This window comes from Sander lucioperca, chromosome 7 (assembly GCF_008315115.2).
Source record: "Sander lucioperca isolate FBNREF2018 chromosome 7, SLUC_FBN_1.2, whole genome shotgun sequence".
In the NCBI taxonomy this organism is placed as follows: Eukaryota; Metazoa; Chordata; class Actinopteri; order Perciformes; family Percidae; genus Sander; species Sander lucioperca.
Window position 1 is genome coordinate 16,178,185 of NC_050179.1, and position 13,519 is coordinate 16,191,703.

Below are 13,519 nucleotides of genomic sequence, written 5' to 3' on the forward strand. Positions count from 1 at the left end.
ATATGTTACCAGTCACATTTGAAATATTTCAAATGTTTATGTTGTTTGGGTGTATTTCTTTATTGTACATTTGTTGTGTGTTTATTGTATTTGTTTCTGTAAGAAGATTTGACATGTCACACAGTAGGAAAAGGTGTAAATAATAAAAAATAATAATAGCTGATTTCCATTTAGTTTCAGGGTCCTGGTATTGTGCATATCTGGCTCACGGTCATGTCTTACTGGGACAGTTATATAGAATAGAGCCATCGTTAATGTTATTAGTAGCGTTCCATATTATGACCAGTCAAAATGTCTGCTGTGAAAAGGGAAACCACGTGACTCCAGCTCTTGTTTCCCGCCTGTATTCGTAATGATTTATTTAGTACCCGGAAACAGCAGCAGAGTGACAGCTCTCTCCTCTAAAACTCACAATTTAGGCTGCATGCGGATAAAGTGCATGAGAAGAAGGAGACACCTTCACTACGACTGAATCAGATGTTAACCTGACTGCAGCGGCTGGTGGATTACAAACTCTCAGTTTAGTGATAAAGCGAGTTTCCTTTTGGATGTGAAACATATCGAGTTGTCCAACTGAAGACCCAAAGTCTGCTTGCTGTCTGCTGTCGTCGCCGTCTGTTCAGCATTCAAAAGTTCCGCCGTCTGGAAAGGTATAACGATGTTAATTATAGCCCTATTATAACGTTAGTGGTAGCCTATTAGTATTGATGCCAGAGGAGTGGACGCCCATCTTTTAATAGCCTTGCCAATAATTTCCTGCAGAGTGGCGCTATTAGCCCAAAAGCCTAACGTTACATCTTTAAAGGAAGTTTCCAAGATCTTGGTATTTTATGTGTTTTATTGTAATTTTTTTGAGTGTTTTAGCCTAAGTCTGTTTACCTAACGTGGCACTGCTGAGTCTGAGGAGAAAAGGCTGTTTTTCTCTAATAAAAAGCTGTTATGTAAGTTAGGCTATAATAACCCGTTTAGTTTAAAGCCCCTCTCCAGTCCAAAATATGTTTTTCCTATTGTTTTTTCACTTGGTTGTTTGAGCTTCACTGTGCAGATTTTTGTGTGTGTGTGCAGTTTATCACTAAAAGACAAAGTTTTTAAATTACATTAAGCTACTGAAGGAGGAAAGTTTCTCTGTGCTTACCTAATGTCTGAGTTTGGGTACGAGCAGGATTTGTGACATCACAACAAGTGTGTAAGCCAATCATGGTTCAGTGTGAAACGTACACATGTAATGAGGATACGTAAAGCCTCCAGGTCAAATATACTGAGAGTGGAGACATCATGGGTTCAGTTAAACTTTTAAAATAAAAAAGTATTTGCATATTCATAGATTCTGGATTTTTCAGTGAGGTAGGAGGAGTAGATGTAATCTTAACAACAATTATTATTTATTATTATTATCATAATTATACAAAGAGTATGTTTATGTCTTAAAACATGTCTGAAGGGGATTTTAATATAACTGGATCCAGTAATGCTTGTACTTGGTATATGTCCCCAGAGATGGCAAAAGTACTCCCTTCCCGTACTCAAGTAGAAGTACAGATACTTGTGTTAAAAAATTCTCTGGTAAAAGTAGAAGTACTGATTTAACTTCTTTTACTCAAGTAAAAGTAACAAAGTACAGGCTTGGAAATTTACTTAAAGTATAAAAGTAAAAGTAGCTTTGCGAATGACAACCATTTTTTATGCAAAGCTACCTGGACCACACAAATGTTACTAGAGTGCAAGTTGAGAAACTTCAGTGGACATGGAAAAAAGGGTCTTTATATGCCATTGCCTTCATTTTAAATGGCTGTCTGCCAATAGGCCTAAAACATCACATATATGATTATTGTGACAGAGACTGGGACTCCAGGTTAATAAGATCCTGACTGAGTAGCAAGATATGAATTCAATTGTGATTCTGTGAGAATTCATAGATCCAGTTTCTCTTTTTTAATCTTCCCCTTAACATTTAAAGGAATCTACATGTATGTGTGTGTTTGTACTCAAATATGGCTTCTGGAAAGAAAATACTAACGTTACCGCCATCAAGCCGCAATGATTTGCCGCGAATGAATGCCGTCTTGTAGTGGTGCGGAAGTGCAACATATATTCCCATCCAATTAGATTGAATTCGGTGTTGATGACGCGAAAAATAATAATGGTAACTCCACTGAAATTATTTGAAACTAAAGTAACGAGCCAATTATGTAAATTGTAAGGAGTAGAAAGTACCGATATTTGTGTTAAAAATGTAAGGAGTAAAAGTAAAAAGTCAGCACAAAAATAAAGTAAAATAAAAATATCTGGAAAATCTACTTGAGTACACTAACGAAGTATTTGTGCTTCGTTACTTCCCATCTCTGCATGTCCCACATGCAGATGTTCCTCCTAAATCAGTGATTACCAACCAGGGGTGCTTCTGATAGTTGTCACGGGGTACATGGAAAGAATGAAGAGTTACTCAATTAATTTGAAAGAAAAAATAAAAAAAAATATATGATTTGATTAAAAGAATATATCCACATAGTAACATTAGGTCAACTGTAACACCTGAACACTACGTGTTTGTAGTTATGTAAAAGTGTGTAAACCCCGAAGTTTAAACTAAAAGTAATGGATAATCAGTTCAAATGATTAGCTAAGAGTAACCGTGGATGAATGGTTGAAACATTCAGCTTCACTCCAAGTAGTAGCCTAGTAATAGTAGTGTGATTGCTGACCAAACCACTCAACCAACAATATTGTTAATTCAATTGTATGACAAAATTAACAATATCCATTTTTATATAATGATAATGTAATAATAATATACATTTGAAACATACATTGGGGATTGATAAAGTGGTACGTGAGTTCATCTGACATGCTGTGGGGGTACCTCGGACCAAAACGGGAACCACTGTCCTAAATCAGTGGCTTAATCGCTTATAAAGATGTATATGATGTTAAAAACAATGATGTAGGGTACACCACAAGATTCCTTAATCGACATCTAAAAAAAATGCTATTCATTTTATAATCCCATACAAAATAGAAACAGAGAAAAACTAAAGTTATACTCAATTATTCTAATAAATCCAAATTATATTTATCCTTCTTTTTATCTGCTCATCAATGAATCACATCACTTTCAGCAACAGCAGGCATAATCTACTTGCACTGCAGTAAACAAACTTATAGGTGTGGAGACGTTGGAGCATCCTTTGTAAGTCATTTACCACAGTGTGCTGTATGTGGCATAGATTGTTTTTTCAAAATGGGTTGATGGTTTTTATATGTAATGAGATTTTGGTTCCAGCAGGTGCCAGTGTAGCCTCACTGTTAGTAGCTCCTCTGGAGGACTTGACTGACTGCAGCAAAAGTGTCAACTTAGTTTTTTGAGCACCTGAATTCTTTCAGTCCTGCACATCCAGAAGTGGTCCTTTTTTTTTTTTTTCTCCCTTTTTGGTCACACATAGTTAGACACACTGTTATGTCCTCAACAACATATTTTGCTAACGGGCTAGGTAATGGTCCTTTTTTGTCTTCAGTCTTATAAGGTTAAAAGTTATATAAGTTATAAAGTTTCTTAAGGCCCATTCTGTAACCAATTCTGACCCTTTGATTATTTGATTGATCAATTAGTCGACCAACAACTAAAACCCAACTATAAAAGCTATTTTGATAACCAGTTTACCGTGAATGGTATTTATCAAACATTCGCTAGTCGATTATTTGAAAAATGAATTGGCAGATAAATTGATAATGAAAATAGGGCTTTGCTGCAGCCCTATAGCTGACTTAATTACCTGGACAGCCTTCATTTTTCCATTTCTGTTGCTGGTTTTGACGGATGTCTTCTAGAGGTGGCGTAGCATTTTTGTCAGGGTGAGAGCGTACCTGTGCTTTCAGTTTTGTTATTTTCACATCCTGTTCTCTCACAGAATTTACATGGCTGTACAAATAACATCACATCCCATTATTGGTGTTTAATGTAGGGCTGGTAAGTCCTCACAGGAGTAATAGGGCAAGAGTCAGTAGTTAGCCATCGACCCACTGGGCAGAATTAGCTCTCCACCACCCACCTCTCCCTCTGTGTGAGCAAACAATATACTAACACAAATTAGGACTCGCTGCTTTGTGTCAATTGAGAGTCCAACAAAGATGCTACACAGAGTGATATGTCATTAGTGAGCAGGTGGGGAAGGAGGACATAGAGCTTTTGCCTCTCCAACTAAGTAATGAAGAGGTTTCCATAGCAACCAGGCTGCCTGTTGCCATCCCTGTGTCATGGGGGGCAGCAGAGATCAAAGTCGGCTGTCCTCAATTCTGCTGTAAGTGGAGGGTTAAATGCTCCTCATTAAAGTTAACCAAATCTCCTTTAAGACACGGCTGACATGTTACTCCAGAGGCACCAGGTACAAGTTGTTAACAATCAACTCCAGAAAAACAAAAACGTTGACTGTCTGCAGCTTCATGCTGCTGCTGTCAGCCATGAATCAGGATCTTAATTTTGGGTGCATCATCTCTTTATTTCAGTTTAGTGAAGTGTTCTTAGGTTTTTATAGCACTGGACCACAAAGTATTAACAGATCTCTAAAATGTTGCTTTTGGTGTTTACAGGGAAAAAATGTTTTATGTATCACAGAACATAATTGTTAATTAATACCATTTAGAGGAATTTTAGTTTATTTATATAAATAAGCAGACTTGTTGATGTATTTGTTGAAATCATGATTGTTTATGTTTGTATTGATTTGTTATCATATTTCAACAACAAAAAAGAGAAATTAGATTAATCCATCGACTGAAAATTCATAAACAATTTTGATAAGCAAAAATGCCCAAAGTTCTCTGGTTCCAGCTTCTCAACTATGATTTGGTGCTTTTCCTCTTTTATTTTATTTTGGACTATTGGTTGGACAAAACAAGTAAGAATTTCAAGATGTCCCCTTTGGCTCTGGAAAACTGTAATGGACATTTTTCAAAGTTTTCTGACATTTTACAGACCAAATGTTTAATTTAAAATAATAAATAAAAAGGTTGACAGTTTAATATTTTTTTGAAGGAGTTTTTGTCTTTTCTTGGACAGATGACATTGTAGAGGTAGACTGGAAATAGAGAGGGACCAAGGTGCTTCGACAATTTAATCTATAAAGAAAACAAATAGTTAGTTGCAGCCTTAATTGAAAATAAATTATTAATTATGTCCAGCCAAACGTGCAAATCGTTTACAAACAGGCCTCATATATTGTTAAAGTTTTAGGACTATATGTATGAAAGTGGTTGTTTTTTAAAGTATTATTGCATTTGATTGTCTCCATTTTTTAAATTCTGTTATTTTTTCCCTACCTTTTGTATTTCAGCATTTCAGACAGGAACCTCTTGTGCTTCATCAATGAGTAGTAAATGTCTGCTGTTGCATTTTTGTTGTTTTGACACAAACGTTTCTCCTGCTCTTTGCTGGTGTTTGGCTTTGGGTTCCAGCCTCTAAGTAAAAGGATTATCCATTAGCCTGACTTTTTTGGGGGTGGGGGGGGGTAATGGTGGGCACCGAGGTGTGCCCAGTGTTGTAGGACTGTCCTAATTAGATAACTGTAACCCTCATATGAGCAGCTACACTCCTGGTGGTCCGGTACTGGGACACACTCAGCTTTTCGTCTGGGGAGAGATGCGAGAACAAGTAGTGTGAAAGGCCAAGTAAAGGGGGGGGGGGCTCTCAAATCCTTTTGAAACCTTTTGTCATTTTTACAGGGATTTATTTATCAATAAACAATGCTAATAGTATTTGTGGCACAAATTTACCAGATTAAAAAACATTTAAAACATAAAAATGTACTTTTGCATGGGCCTTTTTTTTAAATGTACATTTTTTTTTTTAAATGGCACACTATCAGTTTTAATTTGTTTTAGGTTGTTGCTGAAGTGTCCTCCATTTTGTCAACACTGACCTTTGCGTTTTGACTGGTTGTAACCTGTTTGCCTGAAAACCTGCTGCTGCCTCACCACAGTGTGCTGCAGCCAAACTGTTGGGTTTCCTCTAGATTGAAGTTTCTCCTCCTTTTTCCCATGAGTCAAGTTTAATTGAGTGGATCATTAATATTCAAGGAGAAATACACCCGTGTGCTTTATTTGTTGTTCTAGGTCATGTTGGTCATTTGTGTGCATGACTTTTTCTGCAAGTGTAACTTTTTCCAGATATGATTAGAGGGCGTGTTGACATATTGGGTCTGCCGCTACAGCGCACCATCTGTGTGAGACCTTAATAACTAAGCTAGTGATTTATTGCCTGTACCCAGCAGTGTCTTTTTTAGAAGAGTCCAGACAAAAGCCGAGACCCTGACCCTCCCGCTGTTTTTAATAGTTCTTTAGGATGTGCAGGGAGAGAAGAAAGAGTAGTAATGTGGGGGCTTCAGCCTTTTAAGGAGGCAAAGTGAAAGAAGATTGAGTGCCTAAAAATGAAAGTAGTTCAGAGAATGTTAGATTGTTAGGATGGTTCAAAGGCTTGTCTACAATTGTTAGAATTAAAAGTTGACATCAAGCTTGGTAATGACACATTTTCTTTAAATGTTAATGTACAATTAAAGACAGGCTTTAAGACTGTCACCCTAAAGGCTGCTGTGTTCTTTGTTTTTGTTTTCCGGCTGCTCCGTAAGCCTTCAGTGACCCCTCTCCTCCTCTCCCATCCCCTCCGGAGGGCGATAAGGTGCTTCTGGAGAAAAGCTGGTCTTATCTCCCTGCTGCCCTCTGAAGCAGTCATGTTTTATGGGTTGTAGCTCTTTTGTTTCCTTGTCGGCTGCCTCTCCCTGATCACTCACACTCATTCCTCATGGAAGTTGTTTGAAGGCCTAGAATAGCTTTGGAAAAGAAGTCCCCCTCCTCTTCTTCCTCCTCCTCTTCTTCTACTCCTCTGTTCCCTCTTTATTGAATCCCGCCTCCGTATCATTTATCTCTGGAACCCCCCCCCTTTTTTTTCCTCAGTTTGAGGGGGCCGTTAGGGGGCATCCTCTTTTCTCTCCCAGCTGGGTTTGTTGACACAAAGTCAATCTACGGTTCCCTTTCACCTCTACCACCTCTCTTTTTAACTCTCACCCCCCCAACCCCTCAGCTCTACCCTCCGCTTTCCTTAAACAGTAAAGCTGCCACAGCTGTGGACCGTATTAGCATAGCTGCTGAGGAGCAGGGGGGGGGGGGTTGCTTAATATATTGCAGCCATTACCTTTTGTTCAACAGTTGACAGTTTTAAAACATTTCAGCTTCTCTCTGTGCGAAGGGAGTGAAGAGAAAAGGATCATTTCGGTGTAACAGCTTTTTAAATATGGGACACAGAAGGGGGGGCAAATGGAAAGCAAATCACTGAAAACAAGTCAATATCTAATTAGTGCAGTTAGGAAAAAAGGTTATTAGAATATTTTCCATTTCGCAAAACTAAAACTAAAACATTGCTTACATGTCTGACATTCACAATGTCATTAGGACAAATCTCACTTTGTGCTAAAGGATTTGTCTTTTTTCTTGCTGTCAACAGGTGTTGGGATGAACAGGTCCAGGTCCAGCTGGAATAAAAAAGCCCCCCAGCCTTCAGTCACCAGGATGACCCGCAGTTCCAGCTCCCAGACCAGGCCCACCGACCCCACAGAGACCCAGGACTCTGGGACGGGTCTGTATGGAAAACAACGAAGGAAACAGACAGACTCTGCTTTGGCCCAGGACCTCAGTCAGATGAGTGTGAGCGGACTGGATGCTTTACTTACAAGGTGGGGACATATAGCAGTAACTTTATTATTTTTTTTTTAAAGTTTGCATGATAACATTAAAGCAATCAAATATGAAAACATTGCAGAAGGCCACACTGTGTTAGATCCCCCATTAACAAACCAAGAGAGAAAAAAACGGTAAATGCATGCATATACAGTACATAAATACACAAACATTTGTACATGCAACAAAACAAAGGCATACCAGGTACAAATCCCTAGGTTGCGGTGGTAGCAATGTCTGGTCCAATATATATTAAAAAAAAAGCGGTCCCAGATTTTGAAATGAACATAATTCTTTGAACATGGTATAGTATAACTCTGCCAGAACACTAGACAAGTTTCTTTTTTTTTTTGTCTGTGATCCAATTTAGACTGAGAGGCTGCAGCCATGCTAGTGGCTCTGTGAGGCTGTACTTAGGACAGTAGTGTTTTGGCTAAATGCTAACATGAGCATTCTCACAATGACAATGCTAACATGCTAATGTTTAGCAAGTATAACTTAACCACTTGACCAATGACTTTAGTTTTGCAGATAATTGGTTGGAATCAAAGTATCGGACAAATTGAAATGCCGACCTGATGGTGGCGCTAGAGGAAAAAGTCAGGGAACGTCAACTGTCATTCAGATGATCATGTGGGAACTAATGAATGCCTGTACAATATCTTGTGCCAGTCTATCAAGTAGTTATTGACATATTTCACAGAAAAAGTGACACTGCTTGTGACGCTAGAAGAAAAGTCAGGGCATCACCAGCAGTCAGCAGACTTCACCCACTGGGCAACATGCATGTCTGTACAAAATGTCATCTTAATCCATACAATAGTTGATATTTCAGTCTGGATCAAAGTGAACTGAAGGACACTCGCCACTTATTTTATAATAAGGAAACATTACAGCAGGTTAGCAAATAAGACACAGAAAAATAATGTGCACAACACTATACAATGCTTATTTAAAACCGCTTAAGAAACCATTAGAAACTGCTTTTTCCAACTGAGGAACATATCCAAACTTAGAACTTTGGTTTCAAAGGTTGAATTGGAAATGATCATCCATGCTTTTATATCGTCATTTTAGATTATATTATTTAGATTATTTTAGATTATTGTCTTTTTTACTTGTTTGAACAAGAAAGAGCTTTACCGTCTCCAGGCTGTTCAGAACTCTGCTGCAAGGCTTTTAACTCACACAAGCAAAAGAGTGCACATCCCACTTGTTTTGGCATCACTTCACTGGTTACCAGTTTATTTTAGAATTAATTTAAAAAATCTGGTCCTTGCTTTTAGAGCCTTGCACGGACAAGCTCCCTCTTACGTATCTGACCTGATACAGCGTCACACTTCTTCCCGGAGTCTGAGGTCATCAGGTCAGATGTTGTTAGTGGTCTCCCGCACTCGTTTTAAAACCAGAAGGGATCAATTGTTTCAGGCAGTGGCACCCAGGCTGTGGAATGCACTGCCCCTCTCTTTACGTTGTTCAAATTCTGTTGATTTTTTTAAAAAGCAGTATTCAAACAGGCTTTTACTTAGACAAGGGTTTTTATGTACCTATGTTTTCCTTTGCATGTATTTTATGTATTGTATTTCACCTTTTTGTGAAGCACTTTGTGATTTAGAAGTGCTATATAAATAAACTTTACTTACTTACGTACTTAAATAAATGAGAGGGATATGACGTATACTGTAAAAATGACACAGAATGGCTACATTTAATTTTCTTACGGAGGACAGAATTTAAGTGCTTTCCTCAGCCCAGTGTTAAAACCCAAGGAATTACTTAGTTCATGTGAAACCTCATGCCAGAAGTTTTGAATGTTTTTTTTTTTTTAAGGAGACAACAAGCAGTGAGTGAGGCTCTGTTCTTCGTTTAGGACATGATGCGAAGACGTGCCTTTAGTTTATTGCACTGACTTGAAGATAAATGACTCTGGTCCTATCACAGACACTTATAGAAGTTGAATTCATTCAGGCATCCCTCCACATCTCTTATTTATATCGGAATATTTAGCTCTTTTCCCCAATATCTTTCTTGAACTGTTGCCGCCCGCAAAGTACCTGCGGTAGTCATAGAGGGGATTAACAGACAGAAGTAATGTTGTACCCTCCTTTATACAGTATAATCCCTAAGTATCTAAAAAAAAAAAATCCTGTTTGGGGAGATTATATGCCTCTGGCTATACATTAACTATAAAATCATTGTGTTGCAAGTAATTATGTCGGGGATTGTCCTATTTGAGATCGGGATGTTTTATGTCTTTTCTTGTCCTGCTCTCCAGTGAAGGAAAGATGTCCAAAGATAGCTGTGACCCTGTGCAAGCTGGTCAGTCCTCTGGGTCCACATCTAGTCCGGGCAGTCCGTCTGCCTTAGCTGCCAAGTCCTCATCCCGGGGCGGTCTAGCCTCTGTGGCTCGACTGGTGAAGCTTGGCCGCTGTAAGAATGTAGTGGTGGTGGCCGGAGCAGGAATCAGCACAGCCAGCGGCATCCCAGACTTCAGGTTGGTTGTTTGTGGGTTTTGTTCTCTCTACATCCTCATCTTCATCTTTCTCTTTACTATTACAGTATATGAGTCTTTCAACCTAAAGTGTTAACCTGTTTAGTGGATATAGAAACCTTCCAGAAAAAAATTCTGAGTAGGACATTTCTTGTTAGCTGCTCTTTCATTGAAGCATTACAGTAATGCCCAAAATGTACATGTCAAAATACCTGTATTTCCACATTTTCAGAACTCCAGGAACAGGTCTTTATGCCAACATGGAGAAGTACAACATCCCTTACCCTGAAGCTATTTTCAACATTGACTACTTCTCCAATGACCCGCAGCCTTTCTTCTCCCTGGCCAAGGCTCTGTATCCTGGCAGCCACCGACCAAACTACATACACTACTTTATCCGCATGCTTCATCACAAAGGCCTGCTGCTCCGTATGTACACCCAGAACATCGACGGACTGGAGAAACGTGAGTGAGACCTTAAAGGGAACATAAAAACAACAACTCTGGCTTAGCTAAAAATTTAACATTTTTGTATGTAACATGTAACAGGTAAATGTAAATCCAAATGCATCCCCCTCACCAGAGTACTAATCTACAAGCATTTTTAACATACATGTAAGCAGACAGGAACGATTAACTGTCATTGATGACATTTACTTTTAATTATCAGGGACAACATACCGCCTCCCGTATAATATATAATTACCATTAATAGAATATAAATATAACAGCATTCCTATGTACAGTATGTCCCTGAACGCACCACCAGGAAACATACTGGATGTGTGCAAATCTTTTTCTTTTTCACAACCAGTAAGTAGTTGTGTAGTACTGACAGCTACCCTATCAATGCCAGTCTGTTTTGTTATCCAAAATTGGATGACCTAGTTTGCTCTTAACATCCATTAAAATTTTGAATAACTTTGTTCACAGTGTGTGGCATCCCAGATGACAAGCTTGTGGAAGCTCATGGTAGTTTTGCCACAGCTTCCTGTCACCTGTGCTACACCACGTACCCTGCTGAGGAGGCTAAGGTATGTCTGACCCCATGTTAAAAAAACATCACAATTTAGAACAGTAATTCACTGCATCTGATGCTGGAGTAATGCTTTCTTCTTTTGTTTGTTTTGCAGCATGCCATAATGAACGACAACGTCCCCATATGCACATTCTGCGCTGCAACAGTCAAACCTGACGTTGTGTTTTTTGGAGAGGACCTTCCACAGAAGTATTTCCTCCACACTAAAGACTTCCCCAAAGCAGACCTGCTAATCATTATGGGTACATCTTTACAGGTAAACATTTCTCATATCTATATTCAGTACTTCAATCTTTAAATGGGTTCTAGTACATTTTGTGAGTAGATAAACCCTGAGCTTGTTGTTTCAGATTGAGCCATTTGCCAGCCTGGTGAACACGGTGCGCTCCACTGTGCCACGTCTCCTCCTGAACCGGCACGCTGTGGGTCCCTTTGAGAAGGTCCCACTGCGGAGAGGAGACCACATGGAGCTGGGTGACCTGGAGGACACAGTGCGGAGGTTTGCTGAAATGCTTGGCTGGAACAATGAGATTGAGGAGCTGATGAGGAGTCAGGAAACACTGGTGGGTTCAATTTCAAACTCAAGGCCTTTAAAAACAAAATAAACATGCAGGTTATGCATGAAGTTATAAGTCTCTTATTTATTAATCTTTTGTGAAATCAAAAGGGAAAGTGGGGTGGCCAGGTTAGCTCAGTTGGTAGAGCAGGCGCACATATATAGAGGTTTACTCCTCGATGCAGCAGTCGCGGGTTCGACTCTGACCTGCGGCCCTTTGCTGCATGTCGTTCCCCCTCCCTCTCCCCCTTCATGTCTTCATCTGTCCTGTGGAAATAAAGGCCTAAAAATGCCCCAAAAAATATAATCTTTAAAAGTGGGGAACACATCCGCTGGATGTCCCTCATTTTCAGCCCGGATGTCACCTTTAGCTTTCTTTGTGTTGGCATTCTAAACTCCGGTCGATTTATGAGGACTATGGTTAACTGCTCCTCAGATCTCTCTAGACTATCTGTCCAATCTGAGTTTTCTGTTGCACGGCTAAAACAACTTTTGAGTTCCAAGTTCCAACAAGCTATTTTGCAGAGGCACCGTTATTGCGTCTGGCGCTTAGCGCCGCCCAAGACAATTGTGATTGGTTTAAAAAAAATGCTGTGTGTGGACTAGCCAGACACTCGACTGCAGTGCTGTGGAGGAAGGTCTGGCAATGCGAGACTACCCATAATGCAACAACTCGACCGCCAACAGTTCAGTCAGAGATTCAGGTGTGTTATTCAAGTAGTGGTTATGTAGCCTCGAGCAAAAATGAAGGCTACAGAGGTCTAACTTTTTTTTTTTTTTTTTAATTCCACACCCCCGTATTTTTTTCATTTTCAAACTTGCAGTCTTCAACCCTAACTGAAGTGCACTCAAATGACATCACTTGAAGCAATTTATCAGACTTCACACAGTTCCCTCTGGAGCCACAGAAGTCTTTATACACCTTTTTTCACATATGCAGTAAATGTAAATGGACTGAGTAGTATGCCTTAACATACTTAGTTGTGTAAAATCAAGAGCTCCCCTTTATCTGTCTCTGGGCTCTATTTCAAAACACTTCTGCTGACTATGGCAATAATTTCCCTCTCTGCAGAGCATCCCTACATTAATAAGCAGCCCTGGGTCAGTAAGTGGACAGACATCTTGTCAGAGCAGAGGAGCTCCAGAGCCTCCAGGTGGGATGGAGACATCCAGGCCCAGACCAGGAGGTCAACGTGCAGCCAGCAGCGGCAGCGAGGAGACAGACTCTGAGACAGACAGCAAGAGCTCTGCATCATCCAGCCTGAGCAACTGACGCTGCATGTTTCATAAACGATGGCACTGGAAAAGTTGGAGATGGTTTCTTCTGTCCTTAGTTCGGAATAAGACTGTTCTCCTGTTAACTGTATACACACTTTACTTTTCATCTGGTTAAGTTCTAGTGGCAAAATGTTTTTGGAATCAGTGTGTCATGTTCATATGTAAATCAGTTTATCAAGCTATCAACAAGCATATTTAAAGCACTTATTATAGAGGGAGGGACCATCCAGAACACTAGTAAATGTATATCTAAAGCCTTTAATAAAAATCCTAATGTTTCTTCAGGTGTTACTCCGTGTCAGTAAACTAGTTAATGTTATATATCAGGACAACACTGTATTTTAAACTATATTTAATAAAAGCATTGTGTAATTTGCATATTATGTTTTTTTATTTTATTTTTTAAATATGGTTCATGTAGTAATGTATGGGT

At 39.3% G+C, this 13,519-nt stretch overlaps 1 protein-coding gene across 1 annotated transcript; it reads left to right on the top strand.

Annotated features, from left to right (window-relative positions):
- The first annotated feature begins 360 nt into the window (after positions 1 to 360).
- si:dkey-103i16.6 (SIRT1 domain-containing protein) lies at positions 361 to 13,461 on the top strand. Its single transcript, XM_031317269.2, has 8 exons — positions 361 to 650; positions 7,490 to 7,718; positions 9,998 to 10,216; positions 10,446 to 10,678; positions 11,147 to 11,247; positions 11,347 to 11,508; positions 11,603 to 11,815; positions 12,881 to 13,461. Exons 2-8 carry the CDS (start codon positions 7,498 to 7,500, stop codon positions 13,079 to 13,081), a joined length of 1,350 nt encoding a protein of 449 aa, XP_031173129.1. The 5' UTR covers positions 361 to 650; positions 7,490 to 7,497; the 3' UTR covers positions 13,082 to 13,461.
- Positions 13,462 to 13,519: the final 58 nt, after the last annotated feature.